Source organism: Muscardinus avellanarius (genome assembly GCF_963383645.1).
Source record: "Muscardinus avellanarius genome assembly, chromosome: 14".
In the NCBI taxonomy this organism is placed as follows: domain Eukaryota; kingdom Metazoa; phylum Chordata; class Mammalia; order Rodentia; family Gliridae; genus Muscardinus; species Muscardinus avellanarius.
The window spans coordinates 80,496,400-80,521,567 of record NC_137800.1 but is presented as its reverse complement, the minus strand read 5'-3'; the positions used below and the strand labels follow the sequence as shown (position 1 = coordinate 80,521,567).

The 25,168-nt window shown below is 38.9% G+C and overlaps 1 protein-coding gene across 1 annotated transcript; it reads right to left on the bottom strand.

Annotated features, from left to right (window-relative positions):
• Positions 1-2,845: 2,845 nt before the first annotated feature.
• Positions 2,846-20,558, bottom strand: MRS2 (magnesium transporter MRS2; the record flags this gene model as incomplete). Its single annotated transcript, XM_080710089.1, has 11 exons — positions 2,846-2,956; positions 3,439-3,552; positions 5,380-5,497; positions 5,720-5,872; positions 7,427-7,543; positions 9,179-9,309; positions 11,720-11,893; positions 14,479-14,591; positions 15,704-15,740; positions 18,522-18,595; positions 20,408-20,558. The coding sequence occupies 11 exons, from the start codon at positions 20,556-20,558 to the stop codon at positions 2,846-2,848; spliced, it is 1,293 nt and encodes a 430-aa protein (XP_080566215.1).
• Between the last annotated feature and the right edge of the window lie 4,610 nt (positions 20,559-25,168).

Below are 25,168 nucleotides of genomic sequence, written 5' to 3'. Positions count from 1 at the left end.
TTTTTGTGGTTCTAGGGGTACAACCCAGGGGCCTTCTACCTCTGGCTATACTTCAGCCCAATTTTATTTGGAAACAGGGTCTTGCTAAGTTGCTGAGGCTGGCTTTTGAATCTGTGATCTTCCTGTCTACGCCTCCCAAGTACTGGGATTCTAGGTTTGAGCCACCAGAATAGCTTTTCAATAGAAAACTATTTAGTGGCTACTTCAGTCCATGTTTATCAAGAATAAGGCAAGGTTTAATAACATTCTAAAATAACATCTGTGCTGCTTGAGTCTGGTCACAGGCCGTCTGTAGTTAGCATGTTAAGAGCACCACACCTCATATTCCTTCAGTAGGGTTGTGACTGCTGACTAATTTTAATAGTATCTAGTATGCTTCATTTATTATTTTTTTGCGGGTTTGAGGATGGAACCCAGGGGCATTTGACCTCCAAGCTACACCCCTTGCCCTATATTTTATTCTTTATTTTGAAACAGGGTCTCACTGAGTTGCGGAGGGCCTCACTAAGCAGTGAGGCTGTCCGCGAACTGCGATCCTCTGGTCTCAGCCTCCCAAATGCTGGGATTACAAGCGTGCACCAACCACGCCCGGCTCATCTATTATAGTTCAAAACTTAAAACTAATAACTTTCTTCTTATATATTTACACATAAATTGACACTACACAAAAAAATGACCAAACTTTGATCATATGAGTGATCTTGGCCAAATCATATTTCACAGTGATGAGCCAAAAAAGCAGAGTGTTTTGAGATGTGACAAAGAATGTCTCTGAAATCCAAATATTATCAAAGAATCTTGAACATCATCAAAAGGATTCATTACATGAGAGGCACACATGTTCACATTTCAGCATCCAAGAGTTGTGGGCCACACACAGCTCTAAGGCTAGCCCAGCCTGTTTTTTCTTTTTCTTTTTTTTTGCAGGTCTGGGGATGGAAACCAGGAGCCTCAGAGCTGCACCCCACTCTATTTTTTACTATTTATTTTAAAACAGGGTCTAAGTTGTGGAGGGTCTCACATAGCTGAGGCTGCCAGCAGACCACGATCCTCCAGGCTCCGCCTCCCAAATGCTGGGATTACAAGTGTGCACCACCATGCCTAGTCTAGTCCAGCCTGTTTCTACCACCCTCTCAGCCTCCTTAATGGCTTTTCACAGCCACTCACAAGAACGGAGGAAACCTTATAACTACATGTTTTCTTTCAAAATTAGCTATTAGAACAACATTTTTATTTTCATCACCAAGTCATGTGGTAAATGGACCCTTAGACTTTCTCATATGACATCATATTAGGGTAAAGAGGTACTCTCAACATCAAGAGTTGGTATATTCTTTCATTACTGCTACGTTTGTAGTGTAAGAGCTACTCTGGCCATTCTCAAATCTTCTATGCACATCACTATACAACTGTACTGAACCTCCAAAAAATATAAAAAGGCAGGTAGGTAAATGTTAATTAGGATAGCAGTTTTATGACTTACAATTATTGGCTTTAAGTGCAAACTCTGAAAATAAAATCTCTTAATTGTAACATAGGAAGCCCATCTGTTAAGTTTTTAGGCATAATACATTTTTGGGGAGATGGTTTAAAGACTTAAAAAATGAGCCGGGCGTGGTGGCGCACGCTTGTAATCCCCGCGCTTGGGAGGCTGAGACAGGAGGATCGCACAGGTTCGAAGCCAGCCTCAGCTACTTAGTGAGGCTCTCAGCAACTTAGTGAGACCCTGTTTCTAATAAAATATAAAATAGGTCTGGGAGTATAGCCTGGAGGTAGAAAGCCTCTGGGTTCCACCCCCTGTGCCACCAAAAAAAAAAAAAAAAAAAGAGCTAAGCCAGGCGTGGTGGCACACACTTGTAATCCCCGTGCTTGGGAGGCGGAGACAGGAGGATCACGCAGGTTCAAAGCCAGCTGTGCTAGCTTAAGAGACCCTTTTTCCAAATAAAAATATAAAATAGGTCTGGGAGTGTAGCCCGGAGGCAGAAGGGCTTCCAGGAAATCCCCAGTACCACCACACACAAAAAAAAGCCCTTCCCCCCTAAAAAAAACAAGCAGCTATGACACTAAGAACACCACCTTTTCACTTTATACTTTCAAACAAAACAGTTTTAGAGATTTACAAAGTAAAATCTTTAACACTATTTACATACAAAGGAGGGCAAACACTGGAAAATAAGGTACCTCTAGGACTGATTTTAAAGCAGAAACTTCCAGAGTTTAAGGTTGACATGCATTACCTTTTCAGTTAACCTGAGTCGGAAGATTGACATAAATGTCATGATTCCCTGTACTGAGAGCCACTGCTACTTGAGCTCAGTAACTATGGATTTATCAAGTTGCTACGCTTTGTTCTGCATAAAACTGTACTTTTCTTGGTATGTATAAAATGTCTATTATATAATATCTCCATGTTTCATAGTATGTCTATAAAAACAGTATTTAAAATTTGTAGAAAATAAGCTGGGATAGTGGTGCACCCTTGTAATCTCAGTACTTGGAAGGCTGAGATAGGAGGTTCAAAGCCAGCCTCAGCAACTTAATGAGACCCTGTTTCCAAATAAATAAAATTGGGCTGGGGGTGTTGCTCAAAGGTGGAATACCCCGAGTTTAATCCCCAGTACCACACACACACACACAAAAAAAAAAAAGTTTGTAGAAAATAGAATTTTGGCCTGTTTATGAAGCAAGCACTTTGCTTCTTTACTCAGAATTTTAAAATGCAATCAGGTTCTATTATTGTGACTGCCATAATCTTATCAGATATAATAATTTAAATATCAGTATTTTCTCTACAAAAGAAATAGTATCAGTAATAGAAAAAAAATTGGTATCCACCAGGTTGTTGCTAACGGCTGGTTAGGAAAGTCCTGCTTGATCCAAGTCCATCCGGCCTGAAGCTGTTTTTCACTTCCATTCTTCTATCTGCGAGAAGGGTCTTTTTAGGTAAAGAGGCCATCTAAATGAAGCAGAAAAGTTAATTTTAGTTGGTGTCTTTTTTAAAAGAAAAGCTTAGTAAGATGATCTAGAAGGATTGCAAGTCATATATCAATACCTTAAGTACTTATTCCAGTGGTGGCATCTTCAATACAAAGATGAAAACAAGGTAAAATTTGTAACTTAATGAACACTGTAAATGTCTCCTATATTTCGATTTGGTTATGATAAAGCCTTGTACCAGAATTACTAATATCTATCTAAATGTAGTGTTTGTCAGTATTCCAGACAAAATGAATTATATTTCTAATTTACTGTGCTAAATATTATCTTATTCTCCCAGTAATTCTATGTAGCAGGCCACTAGTGCTATTGACTTGATGGATGGGGAAACAGAGGGAGGTCTGGAGAAAACGAGCCTATGCAGACTTAAGCCCAACTGTCTGACTGTCCAGCCACGATTCTACCCCTCAGCAATACTGCTGAGAACTAGACCCTTCCTACCATAGGAGGCAAAGGAACTTCCAGCTGCCGTCCCAGGAACGAAAGCAACCGTCTCCAGATGAGGCCACTTCCCATGAACATGATTCCTGTGATCAGCCAAAACACTCGATGGTCCTAAAAGAGGACAGAGTTCACTCAATTGCAAAAGGCCAGGTCCCTTGGAGATTAAATTTCCTAAACTGTTATTGCCTCAGAATTCAAAGTAAACCTTTGGTTAGTCTCACAACCCCTACAAAAGAAAGGAACTAAGAACAAAAACACCCAGAGGATAAACCAGAAGAAACATGATTTTAAAAGATTGAAATATATTTTTATCATCTATAAACCAAGCATAACTGTCTTCATCAAAGTTTCTTTCTAGTCTCTGATATCGTGCTGGTGCTCAATAAGTGTTGAATTATGAGATACTCAACCTGTGTATGTACATAAGCATGAGTCAACAAAAATCTGAAGGATACAGGGCTTGTACAAAAAGTTCTGTAGTGAGGGAATTTGCAAAGATGTTTGGATATATCTTCTGAGAATGTCAAGGGTTGGATTATGTTGTACAAGATATTTTAGTTATTTCTGAAACTTTTAATAATCTTAATTTGGGCCCAAGCTTCCAACAGGTATTATCTCACATAATATGACACTCTATACAACTGAGGAAATGTGGCATTTACGTCTTTCACTTCATTTCCCTCCACCCAACAAGTCCCGTTGTCTCTGGCCTTTCTTTCCAAGGCCAAGCTCAGGTCCTCTGCTGTCCTCTCCTCTGTGACTTCCCCACTTCTCTTTGTATTCAAGGTCTCTACCAAACATGGCTTCTTTAGATCCACCTTCCTGGACTGTGCTCCCTTTCTAAAATGCCACCAGTCCCACTGCCTAGCTTTAATTTTCTTTTTGGTACTTTCATTTAACATTTTGTATCTGCTTATTAGGTCTCTCCTCCTCTATACTGTAATCTCAACAAGGATGGGAACTCACTACTTAAAACTGTGCTTGGTATTAAACACTTAAATAAATACATCATATTTTCTTTCGAATTTCACAAAGAGCAATAAAATGACTGGCACTGGCTTTGCCTTGGGCTTTTTTTTTCCTTCAGACTTTGAACAAAAAGTAAACTCTGAGGAACCAACACATGGGAAGTATGGGATTGTTTGTGTATATACAAGGGAGCACCTTGCCTTGTTGGGGCTTGGGGTGCAGTCAGTGACGTGACACAGAAGTTGAGACATGAGAGATGAGTAGGAGTTAATGAGGCAGAAAAGGAGGCAGGAGAGGGAGAGCTGATGAGAGACACAAGAGGAAAGATTAGGAAAAGCAGACAGTCATTGAGAGGATGCTGTTTGGACCAAGGTGACAAACAGCAGACCCATTTGACTAATTAGGACGCAGAATCAAACACTTGAGCGTGCCAGCTGCACATTCTGATCATTGCTAGAAATCTTAAACATGGTATTCTCTGAAAATACAGGGCTACCACAAAATGAACATGGAGTTTGATATTCTATTTAATACAGAGAGGCAAGAGAGCAAGGTGGAAAATACAGTCTTTGGGGCTGAAATCTTAAACCTTGTTTCCTAGCTCTGTGTCTTTGGACCAGTCACTTAAAATCTTACGGACCTCTGTTCTCATATCCATAACAAAGGAATAATATATCCATTTTTAGAGTTGTGATAAATAAGCCAAATGAGGCATATAAACTTCTAGGTACATCACCAGACACACAGTAAAACTCATTAACTGCCTCACTGCATAACACTGCTATCGAAATTTCTAGTTGTTTTTGAAACCAAGTAAGAGGCTGTATTTATGTTGTAACAGGGTCCAAATATACTGCCTGAATTATGAGTTACATATTTCACTTCAGGAATATATAGGTTCAACTTAAGAGTATTCAAAACTGATCTTCAAACCATTAAATAACTCTCACTAGGGGGAAAAATTCCTACCTCTTCAAGGGAAGATTCCAAATTCATTCCAAAAGCAACTCCCATTAGTCCAAAGAGTGAAACAGAGAAGGTTCCCATGGTCAATTGTAGGTTCAACCTCATCATCACATTACGGTGGCTGGGGGGAAAACAGACGTGCCCATTTACTGCACAGAGCAAGCACAGTAAGCAACCTACATAAGATCATGCTGGTTAAATCTACACCTTCAGAACAGTTCCACTGCTACATAGTAGCTATAGATGAGTGGTTAAGTCCTCCTCAAGTCACATTTCCTTAAAACCTTTATTTCCTTATAATCATTTTATAAAGAAAACACTGTTTCACCTACTGCTTTCTTACCTGTCCAGATTGATGAAAATAATGCTCTGCGAGTCATCAATCAGTACCCGCAGTTCCCGGGCTGCATTGGAGAGATCTTCAGCTAATCGGTAGTAGTTTTCCAAAAGCAACTCCATCTCTTCTGCATGGTCAATCCCAGCACTGCTCATCTCGCTTCAATTTAAAGAGTTAACCGTCAATATTCCCCAGTATGAGCTTCACCTATTTAGCACCCAGAGCTTCCTGAATGTTCAGTTACCAGAGAAAACACCAGCCTTCTTTTCTACTGTTGTGCCTGTGGCCAAGATCTGTCAACTGATCTTAAACATTGAGGACAGAAGTACCACCCTTGCAATAGGCTAGTTCACGTCACTGTATTCCACGGCCAGAATCCAAAGACACACGACAGTACATGCTACCAGTTACAGGAAAACCCAAGTGTGAAGGCTGATGAATCGGTGCAAAACTAACAGATTTTAAAAACTGTTAAATAAAACTTTAAAAATTTAAAAATCTTTAAAAATGAAGAACATTTCTATTCAAGAAAAATGTCATTTTTATATTCAAAGACATGTTTTTGAATGATATCTGTATTGTGTTATTTTGTTCTCCTTTATTATATCCACAACTCCTAACACATGGATAAGGGAAAATGAAGTACTCTGTAAAAGATATTTATATTAATAAAACATATTAGTCATAGATCAATTTAAGCAAATCAAGGCAAATGAGAATGTGTTCAAGCTTCTGCTAGTATGTATATATGATATCTAACAAATATTCGTCCCTTTTTACCTTAATATTTTCTTACTAGAATATAAATAACTAATTTCTCAGAATATTCAAAAATAATCTGTTCAAGCCAGGTATGGTGGGGCATGCCTGTAATCAAAGTACTTGGGAAGCTGAAACTGGAGGATTGCAGGTTTGAGGCCAGTCTCAGCAACTCAGGGAGACCCTGTTTCAAAATGAAAAAGGGCTGAGTGTAGCTTGGAGGTAGGATGACTGTGGTTCAAGCCCTAAAACCCTCCTCACTAAAAACAAATTACAAAGATGTCTGTATTAATATCCAATACTGCTCTATAAAGAATAAAACCAAATTATTTTGGGTATTTGAAAAATAAATATCTCAAGAGTGCAGAAGAAATGTAAATGATTTCTAAGTTCATAGAAAGTTTTTAAGGTCAGTGTTTTAGCTGGGTGTGGGAGCATACACCTATAATTCCATTACTCAGAAGGTTGAGACAGGAGGATCAGAGGTTCCAGGCAGCCTTGGCAATTTAGAAATCCTGTTTCAATAGAGCCTAGGAATATAGCTTAGAGGTAGAACGTCTCTGAATCCCCAGTAACACAAAAACAAAAAAAAACAGGTATTTTTACATTAGACCAAATATACAGAATTTATGTGGCTATCTCATCTCCTTTTACTAGGCTTTCCCCTGCCTGATGTAACCACCCCTCCCTCTTCCACTCTTACTCTCTGCATAAGAGATAAAGGGAACTGTCACATTCATCACGCCCAGCAGTGCTGGGATGCAGGATGCATTCACTGTATCTTCATTAAACTGGATCAGGTGCAGCAATGCATAGGGAGAATGTGTCACGACTTGGGATGAAAACTACCTGCATTCTCCACTCCACAAAAATGTCATGTTCTCTATAAAAAAACCACCCCAAACAAGAAAAGATCAGATTCACCCAAGGAAATAACAGCAGGACCATACTCACAAGACTTGTGGGTCGCTCCACTTTGACAGACAGAGCTCTTCTAGCAACTCTTCTTCATCCAAGATCTCCAAAATGGACTCTTTGAAAATTTTAATATCTGTTTCTAACTCTGAAAGACTATAAGAAGAGTTATACAGAAATGATCAGTAGCATAAACTTGGGCATTTTACTGTAAGACTACTGACTTTTTAAGGTATCTTATCAATTATAAAGAAGATCTAAGCCAGGCGTGGTGGCGCATGCTTGTAATCATTGCGCTTGGGAGGCAGAGACAGGAGGATCGCGCTGGTTTGGAGCCAGCCTTGTTGGCTTAAGAGACCCTGTTTCCAAATTAAAAAATATAAAATAGGTCTGGGAGTGTAGGACCACAAAAAAAAAAAAAAAAAAGAGATCTAGTGATCTCATAGTGAACACTAACTTGTAAGAAAATCTCAATAATTATACAAGAATCAATTCCCTAAGATAAAAGAGTGATATAAATAAACCTCAGCATATATAATTTATTTTAGAAACATCTAATTACTGTGATTTAATATTTTTGGCTTGTAAATTTATTTTCTCAATAAAACTGCAGTAGTAATATAAGAAGACCATTCACTTTTTCATATATGCTTTGCTAGGGACTGAACCTAGGGCTTGTGTACCCTAGACAAGCACTCTATCACTGAACTACACTCCCAGCCCCAGATTATTTACTCTTTACTGACAGAAACATGTCAGCAATTTTGGATAATACCCCTTACTGATTCAGAAATTTTAACTAATTCTTTAAAAAAAATTTTTTTTCAGTAGCACTAGGGATCAAGCCCCAAGGCCTTGTGCAACCCAAGAAAGCACTCTACCACTGAGCCATGTCCCAGCCTTTAACTTTCTTCTTTCTTTTTTTTTGCAGTACTGGGTATTGAACCCAGGGGCATTTTACCCCTGCGCTATACCCCTAGGCTAGTCTATGTTAGAAAAGTTGTGAAACACAGCTGGGCTTGATGGTGCACACTTGTGATCCCAGTACTTGGGAGGCTGAGACAGGAGGATCACAGGTTCGAGGACAGCCTCAGCAAGTAGGGAGACTCATCAATCTAGTAAGACCCTGTTTCAAAATAAAAACAATAAAGTAGGGCTGGGAGTGTAACTTAGATGTTTAATGCCCCTGGGTTCAATCCCTAGTACCAAAAAAAAAAAAAAGTTACAAAACACATAACTTTAAAAATTAAAACCAAATAAAGGGTGTATTCATTTCGAGTCACCCCTCCATGCCAGTCTGATATGGAGTTGTATTTCTATTTTCTGTATTTCTATCTTTCTAATAAACTTCTTAAAAAAAACCCAAAAACAAATAAAAGCCAGGTATAGGTGGTGCATGCTTGTAATCCCAGTACTTGAGAGGCTAAGATAGAAGGATCACAGGTTCACAGCAAGCCTCAACAACTTCATGAAACTGTTCATAATAAAAAAATATGGCTGGAGGTGTGGCTTGGAGGTAGAATGCTCCTGGGTTTAACCCGTGTGTGTGTGTGTGTGTGTGTGTGTGTGTGTGTGCGTGCGCGCGTGTCCGCGCCTGCCACACCCAAAGGTGGCAACAAAAACAAATGAGATTAAATTATAAAATGTCATTATCATTTGCAAGCTGCTATTTTTAAAAAAATACAAGAATAACACAAATTTGTATGTAAATTTATGCTAAATGTTTCAATGTTAAGACTTCAGAGTTTAAAATATTTCTCTACCACCCACCTCAGCAAGCCACCCAGTTACCTTTTGCCATTTTGTAGTAAGATGTGCAGTTTGCTTCTGTCTACAGAAGAATGTCTTGGATCCACTAAAGCTTCCAATGTCTCCAGGATCAATGGCTGCAAAATGCTAAGTTTCCCCTGAAGAGTGTTGATCTAGATAACAACATGACCTTTCATAAGAATTAAAACAACCTTTTTAGAATACTTAGGGTCAGCGAATCCTCTGAGTAAACACAGAAATTTGCGATAGCTACAAATGGGGGTAACGATTCAGTCAATGCCAAAACACTATACATGATTTAAAAACCATCCCCTGGGTTAAAAGAACCACGCATCATGTCATGAGGCTCAGGTTTGGCTGACGGAATAAACTCTCAGAAAAGAATTCCCTATAAATAATTATTATGACAGGGATGGGAGATTGATTTACTAAAATAAAACCTGCCAATCCTTGACTAAAACACAATGTTTACATTTGGCAAATAACCTATGTTCTTTGTAAACAGAATACAATTTAAAATTCCTATAAACAAGCTGGGCGTGGTGGCACATGCTCGTAATCCCTGCACTTGGGAGGCCGAGACAGGAGGATCATGCAGGTTCTTATGTCTGGGAGTGTAGCCCAGAGGTAGAAGAGTTTCCAGCAGCCCCAGTGCCACCAAAAAGAAAATCCTATAAACAACGCTCTTTTTTTTTTTTTTTCCTGTGGGTCTGGGGATGGAACCCAGGGGCATTCGACCTCTGAGCTACACCCCCTGCCCTATTTTTTTATTCTTTATTTTGAAACAGGGTCTCGCTAAGTAGTAGCTGAGGCTGTCCGCGAACCATGATCCTCCGGTCTTAGCCTCCTAAATTCTGGGATTACAAGCATGTGCCACCACGCCCGTCTAAACAATGCTCTTTTGAAAACCACACTTAACTTGGGTTTCATAAAATCGGTAAAAAGTAAAAAACATACTTTTCTTATTAGGTTAATACCAGCATGTTTGATATTCAGCAGGACTGCACCAATACAGCTATACTAATTGTTAAAAGATTAAAATTTTTCCAAACCAGTTGGCAAAAAACATAACACCAATTGAATTAAGCACTAAAATTAATGACATAGCTTCTAGCATCCACTGTATCTCTCAGATGCATGATTACCGTGAAGCTAAGATTCTCTGATTTGGAAACTGGAGGCCAGTTACTCTGCTTGCTGCAGACATCTTGTTTATTTTGCATATATGGGAGCTGTCTCGGGTTGAGAAGACTTTGGGTGGGAAGAAGGGGTAGGCAACCAAACTGAAGCACTTCTAATGTTTTTTTTTTTTTTTTTTTTTTTTTTTTGGTGGTACCGGGGTTCCTGGAAGCCCTTCTACCTCCGGGCTACACTCCCAGACCTCTTTTATATTTTTGAAACAGGGTCTCTTATTACGCCAGCATGGCTGGCTTCGAACCTGTGCGATCCTCCTGTCTCCGCCTCCCAAGCGCGGGGATTACAAGCGTGCGCCACCACGCCCGGCAAGCACTTCTAATGTTTTAATTTAGAAGTGCAGACACGAAATTCTCTGCTCAGTAAGGTCTGTACTCCGGTAGTAGCTGGGGAGGCCGCTGAACATCACATCCCAGAGACCTCACGGTCTCTCGGTGGGGTTGGGAGCTTCCTTTATTTGAAAGCTTATTCCTTGTGGAAGATGGTGGCCTTGCTTGTTGTGGCAAGAAGATTGCATGCCCTAGCAGACAACTTAGGCATCCACGTCCCATCTGTTTTCCCCATGGCTGGCCTGTGCTTGCCCACTGTTTGCAGCTGCTGTTGCGGTCTCTTTAGCCCCTGCAGGGAGTGCAGCCATCTAATCCCTCAGCAGAGCAAAGAAGAGAAGGGAACCAGGCTCATGAGCCCCCACCCACCTCACATCCCTGGGGCCCTCTGCTCCTCCCACTCTGGCTGGTATTCTTGCACCGGCTCCTACACGCAGTCAGCTTCTGAGCAATACTATCCAGACTAGGAGAGGGAGAGCAGATAGTGAAAGATCGGTGGGAGTTAAGAAACCAGCCTTGTTCGGTGGGGCAGGATCCCTTCACAGCCAATGACTACAATATCAGAAGTCATTATAATTGTGTATGGTTCCTATGTCAGCTAGGTCTCAAAGAGAGGCATCATTTAGATTCCTCAAAGATTATATTAAAAATAATTTGGTGAACAGAACATTTCTGTGTAAGCACTTTATATACTGTTTCGAGAAAACAAAATGTATTTAAAATTGGAGAACTTATTTCATATATAGGGTATTAAGTATTTCAACTTATTAACCCACAATATGATTTTTAAAATTGTATGAGGAAGAGTCAACTTGAATGTGTTTCTTTATATACTATACTATTTACTATAACTAGAATCTTTAGTTTTACTTGGTTGGATCAAGAATTTAAGAATTAAGTACTTCATCCATTAGGACCTTTAGGAATGTTTTTGTTGGAAGAGATGGTCAGGAAAATGTCACTGAAACAATGCAATTTGTCTTCCCATTTAATAGCATTCAAAACCCAAATAAACTCGGGATGTCAAATAAAACAGGCTTACCCAGTACTGCAGGAGTGCTTCTATGGCTCTGAACTCAAAAGGTAAAGGGTAGGTGACAAGTTGACCTTCTCCAGCCAACTGCGATGGCAGTTCCCGGAACAGCCATTGCTCCAAGTTTAAATTACGATAATCTAGTATCAGAAGACACTCAGGAGTTATCACAGCTTTCAAATACTGTTAAAAAAAAAAAGCACACATATATACACACAGGAATAAACACATGCATACATCTACATTCATGTACATGAAGGTTACAGAGTTATAGGAAAAATATTCATCACATTCAGCTGAACATTTCATTAATTTTGGATTAAAACTAAAGCAAATCAGTATTCACTTGATTTTTCAAAAAACAAAAACAAGGCATATTTGTTTACAAACAGGATATCTAAAATACATGTAAATCTTGATTCCCTTAACTCAATCTCAATAGAATTAGTACTCACACAAATTATATACCCAAGAATTCTAAGGCAATCATAAGAAATAGAAGAAATAAAAGATAGTTTTTTTAAGAATCAAGTATGAAGCAGGGTATGATGGTGCACGCTCGTAATCCCCGCATTCGGGAGGCTGAGACCAGAGGATCGCAGTTTGCAGACAGCCTTAGCTACTTAGCAAGGCCCTTTGCAACTCAGTGAGACCCTGTTTCAAACTTAAAAAGACTAAAAATATAGGGCTGGGGGTGTAGCACAGAGGTAGAATGCTCTTGGGTTCCATCTCCAGTACTGCAAAAAAAAAAAAAAAAAAAAAAAAAAAAGAATCAAATGCAGTAGACTTTTTTTGGCCTGTAATCCCAATACTTGGGAGGCTAAGACAGGATTGCAGGTTTGAAACCAGCACACTCTAACTTTGTGAGACCCTGTTTAAAAACTAAAAAATAGAAAATAAAGGTTTATTTTATAATCCCAGTACTTGGAAGGCTAAAACAGGAGGATTGCAGGTTTGAGAAGTCAGAGCCGGCAACTCAGTTTCAAAATTAAAAACAAAACAAAACATAGAGGGCTAAGGGTATAGCTCAGAAACAGAATGCCCTGAGTTTATTCCCCACTACTAGACACTCACACCAATCAATTCACTTTGGCTTAAATGAAAAAGTTCCCTTTTTTTTCTAAAATGAGAGACTGGCATCTTTTACATTTAAAGAGTAGAAGTGGGCTGTGCTATTTGTATTAGTAATATAAAAATTGGGAATCAGGCACGGTGGCACAAACCTGCAATCTCAGCTACTTAGGAGGCCAAGTCACAAGAATTCCAAGTTCACAGCCTCAGTAACTTAGCCAGGCCTTGTCTCAAAATAAAAAACAAAAAGGGATAGGGATGTAGCTCAATGGTAGACTGCTCCTGAATAATCCCCAGTATCACAACAAAAAATAAATAAATAAAAATAAAAATAACATTTCTCGCTGAGCATGGCGTTGCACGCTTATAATCTCTGCATTTGGGAGGCGGAGACAGGAGGATTGAGCAGATTCCAAGCCAGCCGTGCTGGCTTAAGAGACTCTGTTTCCAAATAAAAAATGTATAAAATAGGTCTGGGAGTGTAGCCAGGAGGTAGAAGAGTTTCCAAGAACCCCAGTACCACCAAAAAACAAAACAAAACAAAAAAACTCCCACAAACAACTCCATTTTCCAACATTACAAAAAATTTTATACAAAATGTTCAAAGAATGTATAGTCAACACCATACACCCACCGCTTAAGATTTTACCATTAATATTCTGCTCAATTTGTTCATCACATTCTTAACTCTCCATCAAATAGATGATCTTTTCAAGGATGTTAGCTAATGACCTTAAGAGTGAAGAATTTTTCCCGCCCTGGGAGAAGACTGCTTCCATTATAAATATTCTGACCAATTCTAGAAAAATGAAAAAAATATCTGCCATCAAAGATGTTTTGCAGAAATCAAATCCATGCCCACTGCAGGGCCAATATTATGAAGAACTATGTCTTTTTATATACCCCAGACAGAACCTTAAACTTTTACCACCAAAATAACTGATGTCCATATTATTTCTGAATCATTAAGTCAATATATCTGGTGCATTCTGAGTAGGCAAAGGAGGATACATTGTATTTTAAAAGCTTTAAGAAGCCAGAAGCGGTGGCTCACGCTTGTAATCTCAGCATTCGGGAGGCTGAGACCGAGGATCGCGGTTCGCGGACAGCCTCAGCTACTTAGTGAGGCCCTCTGCAACTCAGTGAGACCCTGTTTCAAAATAAAAAATTAAAAAATAGGGCAGGGGCTGTAGCTCAGAGGTAGAATACCCCTGGGTTCCATCCCCAGACCAGCAAAAATAAATAAATAAATAAATATTAAAAAATAAAAGCTTTAAGAAAAATTTAAAGCATCAAAATTGAACATATTCCTGGGCTGTCTGGAAAGTCAGAATTTGTACGTGGTAGCTAAGGTTATACCACAATTACATAAAAGTGATACAAGTGGAAAAAAAAAAAACCTATATAAAGTCAAGATTTTTTCTAGTATTTCGAATATTACAGACTAAATTCAAACACTGAGAATAAAGACTACAGTCAGAATTTTTCAAACATAAGCATAGCACTATTATACTTGCTGAACATATGGATATAATCCATGTAAAATGAGTTTTACTTATAATGTATTGAATTAAAAAACGATCTGTGTTCCACACAAGTACTTTGTTTTCCCCCCAAAACTGTGATTAACTTAGATACTGAGTAAGATGGCTAGGAAGTGGCTTCGATCAGACTGGAGTGAAAACCAAGCCCCTCACCTCCATTCTCATGATGATCCTATTGTTTCTGGTTGTGATGCTCATCAGATGCTGAAATCTCAAATCTCTGGCTTGAAGACCTAACTCTTGGTATAAATCAGTTTTCTTCCTTTCTATAAAAGAAATAAAGAGTAGGCTAAACTAATAAATGAAAAGAATTTGGATTTTATGTCAGAACACCCCTCCCGGCACCACTAGGCACCATTTTCTACGACTACCAGAAAGAAAAGCTAAACCAAGTCTTTTTAATGTCAATTTTTACCTTGAAAACACTCAGGTTAACTTTATTCTTTTCTTTTTTCTCTGCTGTATTAAGTTTCTCTATACTTAGAAGCCTCTAGGACCAATATAGAAAGCATAGCCATGCATTTAGAACCTATACCAGCAATTTCTAGTTCCAGACAGGTTGTCTTTATTAAATATGAATTTTATATAACTACACTTTCTATTTCTTCTCACATTACATCATCATCTTGTGCAGTATATATTTGTGAACAAATAAATTTGATTTTCTTTGTTCTGGACAAACAAAAAGAGATTATTGATTTTTATACCAGATTCTCCTACCTGAGAACTAAAATGACTACCTAAGAGAACATACAGATGAAACTCAAGGCATTGTACAGATTATAGTATCTGATCTTGCAGTGTCAAATCACACCCGTGACGGGGCTCGAAGTCGAACTGTCTTTTGAAGGTGATATTGAGTAAAAACTACTCTAGGATCTCAGCAATGGCAGAAACAACAGTATCTTGTGGCTGGAAGTGGAAAAAAGATGTGAAACAAAAGTCTTAAGTCACAGAGTAAAGTCATGCCTAGTTTCATTTTTAAAAGTAGCTGCCCACAGAGGGAAATCAGTGGCTGAGTTTCATGTGACTTCCCCTCAGTGCCCTGTTCATCCTCATCTTTTGTCCCCACTGCAGTGTCAGTATTATGTGATTCTACCTTAAACAAGCTTCAGAATAAATGTGAGTGTAAGAGAGACCAGCAGAAGAGAAACAAAAGCGGAAAAAAGTGCTTCTATTCTCCAAAATATTTCCTATATATCTGTTAGAATCAAAGTGGCTCCTGCCAGAAGAGAGTAATTCTGGGAGGATACACAGTCCAGGTGCTGCCAGTCCCAATTAGGATTAATGGACAAAGGCTGAAGAAAGACCTCCTTCAACACACCTACATAGACCATAATCCACCAGATTCACTCCTTTGATTTAAAAGGATACTCACCAAAAGAAGTAACATTTCCTTCTTTGTCAAATTTTGTCTGTAGATTATAAAAACAAAATATTATTTTCTCTGAAATTAGTAAATATTTATGGTATTGAGTAATAGCACCAAAATATTGAAATAGTAATAAACCATAACTGACCTCTAGATTAAATAACAGTTTTTAGAGTTAAAAGAATAATCTTTTTCCTTTGCTAGGATAAACCTGATCATGAGCAGACATTTGTCTTGATTCCTTTAGAAGTCTGATAAAAAGCACCAGCTGTATCGCTACGTAAAACTGTGCATGGTAACCCGACCTCTGAGTGGCGGATTGCACTGGATTAGGAGGACCCTGAAGGGATTCCAGATACTAGGAGGAAGGCCATCACTGTCCATCCCTCCGAGTGCGGTTCCTGTGCCTGGCCACATCTTTGAAGGGTTCTGGAAGCTGTGCCTCTGAGTCAGTTACATGGGATACTGGCAGTGAGGGGCACAGGGATTCTAAGCCAAGGAGGATCTCACAACTTCCTTCAAGAATTTTATCTCCTTTTACCCCTGGACTTTTGAAAAAGAAAACACTCGATGCTCTTCTGTTTCTTCTCTCTTTTTTAAACAGTACTGGGAATTGAACCCATGGCCTTGTACATGCTAGGCAAATGCTCTGCCATTGAGCTACATCCTCATGCCTTTTTAAAATTTTACTTTGAGATAGGATCTCACTAAGTTACGCAGACTAGCTCTGAATGTGCGCTTCTCTAGCCTCAGTCACCTGAGTAGCTGAGTTACAGGACTGTACAACCACACCTGGCCCTGTTATGTTTCATGTTCTGTATCTTAGGCTGGGACCAAGTGAGTTCTGTCTCGTGAATCTAAATATCCACTCGAGGCTAAGAAGTCTCTCTTCTTAGTACTGCAGGATTTACAGAATGATTTACAGAAAAGGCCTCTTCTGATAGTTTGATAAGAGGACACGAACAAACTTCATTTACTTTCTGTAAAGCAAAGAAATATTTTTCTATAATTCTTATCAAGTCATATAATATTTAATAAATTAATGTGCTCAGCTGCACTACTTACTATAAAAGACATTCCTAAGATTTATTTGGAGGTACAATATATTGGCTGTTACTCTGAAAACATGCATACTGTGTTACCATGATGAAAAACCACAAAATATATTTTTAGCTTGCTTCTTATGTGTTAAGATACCAATACCTAAGTAGCATAAACATTAATATCAAAGGGATATTTTTATCAAAGGAAGCTTTCTATTTGTGTAACACAGAGCTTTCCTCCTTAGCTTTATTTTATGAACACATATATCCAACTGCATAAAGAAATATATGTGAAGTAAAACTATTTAAATCACATGACAATTTCTAGAAAATTATGCTATTTTACCCATATGATTTAGTCTTTTTGCTATAAAATGCTTCTTCGCACTTTCTCCTTCCGACTTTAAAATATATATACTAAATATTTTTGCATATCAACATGTATCATTTTTCTTCAAAAGAGCAAGCTGATTTTTTTTTTTTGCGGTACTAGGGGCAGAATCCAGGGGTATTCTACCTCTGAGTTACACCCCCAGCCCTAAATTTTATTCTTTTTATTTTGAAACAGGGTCTCACTAAGTTCTGGAGAACCTCACTAAGTAGCTGAGGCTGGCTGCAAACCTGCATTCCTCCTGTCTCAGCCTATCAAGTACTGGGACTAAAAGTGCGCGCCACCATGCCTGGCTAGCATACTGATTTTTTAAAAATTTACTTTATGACCTGCTCACTTTTTAAACTCATTATTTCAAATTAGATGATTTTCTTCAGTGTACTTGGTAGACAATTATTTCACCTGAAAGAAATTTTATTTCAGAATCTGATATCTTGTTTTGTATTTTTGTTTAATTAAACTGACCTACTTCCAAAACATTGAATAAAAGTAATAACTTTCAAATTGAATTCTGAGTTATCTTATTCTATATAGTTTATAAATAAAAGTGCTGATGTTACTGGGCCAAAGTAATCTTAACAGCTAAAATATACTAAATGCTTAACATATATATATAGCACTATTTTAAGGGTTTCACAAGTATGGGTTACTTTAATACTCACAAAAATCCTATAAGATTGGTTTATTCTTAGTTTACTAGATAAGAAACTAAGGCACACAAAGGTGATATAATATCCTGTCCATGTCTACCTAGTTCACAGTAATAGGTAGGGCTGAGATTTGAATTTAGAAAGTCTGGCTCACATCAAGCATTTATTTAAATGCTTTAAATAAATTTATTTTCAAACATTTTTAGAAAAATTAAAAGCTTACAAAAAAGTTGCAAAATATAACCCAAAAAGCCCACATAAATTTCACTTGTGTCACTCTAACACTTTTACCCAAGAGCCTTATTATACACACACGAGATCTATGTAACTTATTCATTTCCCCCCACTGAAGCACTTTAGAGAAGGCTGTAGGGATCAAGACCCTTCAAAACATGCACTCTTAAATACTACACGGTGCTGCCTTCAAGATGCTTTACATGATACTCCGCACTTGGCTAACAGCCTGCAAAGGATTCTAAACAGATTCCAGGCAATCCTAAGCATCAGGCGTTCAGTTGTGATGTGACTGATCTGTTCTAGTATTAAAGAGTTCCACAGTCATTAACAAAGATTCTAGGGCATTGTTAAGCAAATCTAGTAGGCACTCAGGTCACTGACTAAGCACAACATACAAATTCACTACAAAAAAGAATTTTTTTTAGCTTGGCCAGCAGCCCAACTCTGTTAACTTAGGAAGTACATTCTGTAAACCATCAGAGGTATTATATAAATATACTCACCACAGTAAACACCTGAGCTACACTGGCTAACGTGGCTTGAGAGACATCATAAGTTCTAAATCGGTGCACTTCACCTGGAGAAAGAACGAGGAGATTCTTGTGATCCTGCAGTTGGTTTTCACAGACAGCAAAGACAGAACTTAGAATGTGGAGGTCTTCAGATTACTTTATCATTTCTGGAACCTTTTTCCTATAGGAAAACACTCTAATTTGTTAGTTTTAATGTTTGTAGGTAATTAGGTTTGGAAGGGAATGATTTTTAAAAGTAATGGCTTAGGTAAGGCATTAAAATTTGGTGGGGGCATTCTAATTACTCTTTCCTTTCCTAATTATTTTTTACATTTCAGAGTTGAATGAACACACATTCAATACAGCATTCTGAGATTTGAAGAAAATGTCTAGTTTTCTTTTTTCATAATTTAAAAAGACTCTTCTTATGCTGGGGGTGGTGGCGCACGCTTGTAATCCCCGTGCTTGGGAGGCAGAGACAGGAGGATCGTGCAGGTTCCAAGCCATCTGTGCTGGCTTAAGAGACCCTGTTTTCAAATAAAAAATAAAATAGGTCTGGGAATGTAGCCCGGAGGTAGAAGGGCTTCCAGGAACCCTAGTACCCCCAAAATAAGTAAACAAACTCTTCTTGCAAAGTATATTGGTAGATATATACCACCTGATACTTTGTCATTCCAGTATCAGGGTTATCTGATCAAGTTATAACACAGAATTTACTTATTTTCCATGTGTCAGCTCCTTTTCTATAGATACACTTTATGGTGAGTAAGTCTGAAATCTTACTGACCTGGAATAAAGACAAGCCTTTAGTTGAAAAGAGGTCTTTTTTTTTTTTTTTTTTTTTTTGGTGGTACTGGGGGTGGAACCCAGAGGCTTTTCTATCTCCGGGCTATACTCCCAGACCTATTTTTATACTTTATTTGGAAACAGGGTGTCACTAAATTGCTAAGAGCCTCACTAAGTAGCTGAGGCTGGCTTCGAACCTGTCTAAACCTCCCAAGCGCTGGGATTACAAGCGTGCACCACCACGCCCGGCGAAAAGAGGTCTATTTAAAACACATGATTAGATTGATTCGAAGTGGGCTCTCAACATAATCAAGTAAACCCAATGAAGACAAAGGGTACTTCAAAATACAAACACTAAACATTAGAGGAATGAGGTGTAAAAATATCGCGTTATTTTGTTACCAAAGTAATCACTGATGGCTCTAAAGAGTCTGTCCTTTTTCCTTCCCACTATTTACGTGTAATAATTCATGTAACTTGTAAATGAGGTTATTTCCCTTTTACAAATTATAAGGGTCAGCTGAACAAAATTAAAAGGCAACGCTATAAGCTGACATTTACTAATAAGCCACAAATTAGATAATGTCAGCAGGATTACTACTCAGAATTTCCATGCTTATCCTGGAAGGTTCTCTTCCAGCTTGCAGAGATTGAGTTCTCAAGCCTTACCAAAGACAGGAACAGGAACGCAAGGCAAGTCGAAAAGACTGGGCGGGGAGAATGAGGTTCTGACTTGCGGCGAGTTAGTTTGGGAGGTTTTGAGAACTAAAAAAGTATTTGAAAACCCTGCTACACCTTTTAGGAAGTTATACATTTGAATGTCTTTTGTTTCTGTGCAACACTGGCACTCACAGTTGTGAAATCTGATCACCATGTTTCACCATTTGGTGAGAAAGACAAGGGTTGTGAATACTGCGTTCAAAACCACCAGTATGGAGGAGATCGCCGTGGGAAGTCCGTCCCACCGGAGCTGCGGCGAGGCGGCGGGAGGCCCAGGGCTGGCAGGTGGGCTCGGCGGGCCGGGCACGCCGTCGAGCCGCGGGCGCTGGAGGCCGGGGCGGCCAAGGTCAGGGGCGGGCGCCGGGTCGTACCTGGCTGGCGGGGCCCGCGCAGGAGCGCTGCCCGGGTGCGTCCCAGCAGCGGGGCGGCGCGGCCGCACAAGGCCGCCGGGGGCAGGCCCCAGGGTAGAGCACGCAGGGCGCGCCGCGGCAGGAGCCGGGGCAGGCTCCGCAAGCATTCCATGGCGCTGGGGCGAGGAGGCAGGCTCCGGACCCCAGCCCTTCATGCCGGACAGCGGATCTTAGGATGCACCCCGCGACCCGAGCCGCGGTCACAGCGCACTACGCATGCGCAAGCGCCCGGCGTGCAGCGCGCCGCGCATGCTGGGAGGGGGCGTGGCTCGCCTCCCGCGCGCGGTGGCAGACGGGAGCGCGCGCGCCGCACCTGCCCCTGGGAAGTGTGGCGTCTCCTCCCTGGTTTGGGCGCCGTGAGCTTGCCTGACCAGGTCGAGATATCCCACCTGGTTCTCCCCCTCTTGGAGTGCTCAGACCAGCGTGGGAAGTGTGTGTTATCTATATCAACTAGTAGTTATTAAACACGCAAAACTAACGTAAAATGTGGATCATACTTTATGGTTTCTGGAGCTTTTCTATACATAAGAGTGGTACTGACTTGAAAGTGAGGGAGTTGTGACCATTCCCAAATCACTTAATTTATATATGAGCTTATTGTGACAAAAACGATAAGCTGTCATAAGGAATGATATATTAACTCTTGCTAACGTAGAGTGGGAAAGGAGGCGCACGATTTATATTTATATTCTGTATTCAGTGATTTAAGTGGTATCAACGAATGTCAGGGTGCTACTGTTTTTTGTACCACTGAGAAAGTAACCGCTTGATAAACTAAAATTCTAAGTATATCAATGGTAAGACACCCTAATTTCAGTAGGATATGAAAAAATAAAAAGTGAATCCCGATCCACCTGCTGTTGAAAAAAATTTTTTTTTCGTTTGAAGAATTTCAGGAAACTGACCACAGGAGGGAGCACTGCTCCTAGGCTTGCTTATTTATTATAAGCTATTTTAATAAATGCTTGTCAGAGAAAGTGAAATGATGCAGGAAATTCATAAATTGGACAACAAAAACGCAGCTAGTTATGCATCAATAATCTAATCACACCTTGATTCTTTTAATCTGAGCCTACGCCGCCAGCCGCTTTGAAGTCAGTAGTGACAAATACCAAGTGTAGGTAAAAGGATTGCTGTAACACACAGCTGTTTTAAAGACTTTCTCAGAGTAAAAGTGTTAAACTAGCATCTTTTACTTTGAGAAGTGTATACAATCAATGGCGACAGCTGGTAACTAGTACAGGCAGCTTGTTTTCTTTTTATAAGGATTCCACTTCTGTCAAGACATTGAGATTTCCGAAACTTCCACAAGTGTACCTGTGTATGCCTTGAAAATAAAATAATTGTAATATGCTTGAGCATAATGCTTTTTAATCTTAGATTTTCAGAAAGTTTATATTTCTGAAAGTCCTTTTTTTAGAGTTGTTTAGAAATAAATTTTATAACATACCATTCTTGTACATTAATGGAAAATGTACATAAAATATCTGTTAAGGCCATCCTAAAGCTTTTTGTTTCAATGCTAAATTATGGTGTAGTCTTTAAAAATTCATTTTAAAGGTCTATTTGTTAATGGGCACGGGGGTGCAGTTGGATAGAAGAAAAGCTTCTAATGACATCAGAACAACAAAATTCATTAGGGCTGCACTTAGATTAGAGGAAAAGGACTTCTTTCCCTCCTTCTGTACTGAGAATTGAGTCCAGTATACTCCTATACTCCAAGCCCTTTTTATTTAATTTTATTTATTTTGAAACAAGGTCTTTCTAGATTGCTGAGGGCATTGCTAAGTTTCTGAGGCTAGACTTGAAACTGCCATCCTCCTATCTCAGCCTCCCAAGTACTTGGATTTCAGGCATTTGCTACCATGCCCAGCTAGAAAACTTCTAATGATGTAGAAACATTAGTAAGAAAAGTAGCAGCAATTAACTGTATATTTGAAAAAAGCTAGCAGCTCTCTATTTAAAATATTTCCTCTATTTAAAATATTTAAAATATTTCTCTATTTTAAATATTTCCAACATGAAGAAATGATAAATGATTGAGGTGATGGATATGCCAATTACCTGGGTCTAATGATTGTTATATCTTCCATACATGTATCAAAATACCAGTTTAGAACTGGGCGTGGTGGCTCATGCTTGTAATCCTAGCATTTGGGAGGCCGAGATAGGAGGATCGGGGTTCAGGGACAGCCTCTGCTACTTAGTGAGGCCCTTTGCAACTCAGTGTTTCAAAATAAAGAATAAAAATAAACAGGGCTGGGGGTGTAGCTCGGAGGTAGAATGCCCTGGGTTCCATCTCCAGTACAGCAAAACAAAACAAAACAAAACAAAACAGTTTACCCAATAGGTATGTCATGACCACTACCTAGCCATGATGATTTTAAGACTTCATTGGCTATAAGGCACATCCTGATTTTAGAAATTTAAAGATATGTTTTTTAAAAAATGCACGCGTTTGGGAGGCTGAGACAGGAGGATCGTGCAGGTTCAAGGCTAGCCTCAGCTACTTAGTGAGACTCTCAACAACTTAATGAGACCCTGTTTCCAAATAAAGTATAAAATAGGTCTGGAAGTATAACACGGAGGTAGAAAGCCTCTGGGTTCTACCTCCATTACCGCCAAAAAAAAAAAAAAATGCACTTTAGAAGAAATGAAATGATGATGTGTTTCTTCCACTTCTTTTTCTGGCTTAATTAAATTCCCAGAGTTAACTTGTTTTATCATTTGTCTCTTTTAAAGTTGAGTTTAATCATGACTAAAAATCACACACAGTTAGGCAAGAATCAGGGTGTTCTTATAAGGTAAGATTTACTGCTTTTTTGTGTGTGGTACTGGGGTGAACTCGGGTGTTTTTCTACCTTCAGGCTATACTCTCAGACCTATTTTTTATATTTTATTTGGAAACAGAGTCTCACTAAGTTGCTGAGAGCCTCACTAAGTAACTGAGGCTGACTTCGAACTTGTGCGATCCTCCTGTCTCAGCCTCCCAAGCGCTGGGATTACAAGCGTGCACCACCATGCCTGGCGATTTACTGCATTTTTACTTAAATGTTCTTATGAATTAATCTTTTCATGGATTTGTAGAGATGCTTTAAATGTGCTTTTCAAATCTATACCTAGGAAGGATTTACTGCTGTCTCTGCGAATGCCATATTATCAAGTAGATTATAAAACTGACGGTTTGAATAATTCCATCTCATGTGATCACTGAGGATTCTGTAGTTAGTTTATATCTAAGTGAGACATCAATATATCTAGGCAGAAAATATTAAGGTTTCATGCTTTTATAATACTATTTTCTATGTTAGTCATGGTCGACCACCTGATATAAAATTTTAAAATTGGAGTTTCCAAACTTTGAATGACATCAGAACAATAAAATTCATAAAAGTGTCCCTTTCCACTAATTCCAGAGCCTAGACTTCAGTTAACCAATAACTTCTGTATCAGTGACACAATTTCCTGCAAAATTGTTATTTTGTAATGGTTAACTTCTCTCTTTGGTGTTCCCAGCAAGGGGTAGTTTTTTTTTATGGATCTTTTATTTATTATAACTCACTGTAGCTTAAAGACATTTAAAATTCCAGGGGCTAAGAAATAGTACTGTTTCACCTCAGTAAATTGTCAGTGATCTAAGAAAAAATCCTTAAAAGCTACTAACTAAAAAACTCAATAGTCCAAATTGGATGTCTAAAATTTTCCAAGTCTTCTTTTCATTATGACAAGGTTAGACGCAGAATCTGAACATACTTGCTAGTGTCAAAGGATAGCAAGAGCCTTTTGGGGAAAAAATGTCTCCCATCCCCAAGGTCCTGTAAAATTAAGGTCATTGGAGAAGTCTAGTCAGCCAGTAATGTGAAGACAGGAAAGAAGCCCCTGAAAAATTTGAGACACGCTAATCCAGTTTCATTTCCTTATTCTATTGTTCATAACTTGGGTTGCAAAGGATTAGCACATTTTATCAACAACAACAACAACCACCACCAACAACAGCTGAGGTATGCATTACTCTTAATTTTCTCTAGTGAAATTTGGATAGGCAGCAAGCCAAATCAGAGAGTCAGATCTGGTTGGCACATTGAACTCTTTATGCGGAGGGGAGGGGGGGAGGCACTGACTATTTGATATACATAAGCTTTGTTTATTTTTTAGGCACTGCTTCTATAAATGAGTATTTACATTTGCTTACTTAATGGTTATGCACATAAAAAATTGAGAGCTGAGAGTTAGGAAAACAGGCCTTCTGTCATGGTAAAACCATTCCTCAGGACTTTGCTGGAGTTTGCAGAGTCAAGGAGAAGAAAATGAGTAACAATTTTATTAACTTCTAATCTCAGAGTCTTGCTCCTGTTAAGAGTTACCCCCCAAAATTAATAATTGTAAATGCAGGGAGAAGTGCTTGAAATGTTGGCAAGATTCGGAGCTTAGATTGTTTAGTTTTGTAAAAGTTTTTCTCTCTCCATAGCTGGACTAAGTCACCATGGAGGGAAACAGCTTTCTGTTTAAAGAATCAAAGTACTGCCATTTACTTCTTGTGAGAAAGAGAAAATTGTTCCTCGAATGGAATTACTAAAAAAGTTTCCATATTGAATCTCTTTCCAGCTGGTCCACAGGCTTGTATGGTCAACTTAGTACCTTCTAATACTTTCACTAGGGCAGAAATAATTTTAAAACCAGTTTCTCTCTGTTTTAGATTGCCTATATTAGTAAAATCAGTAC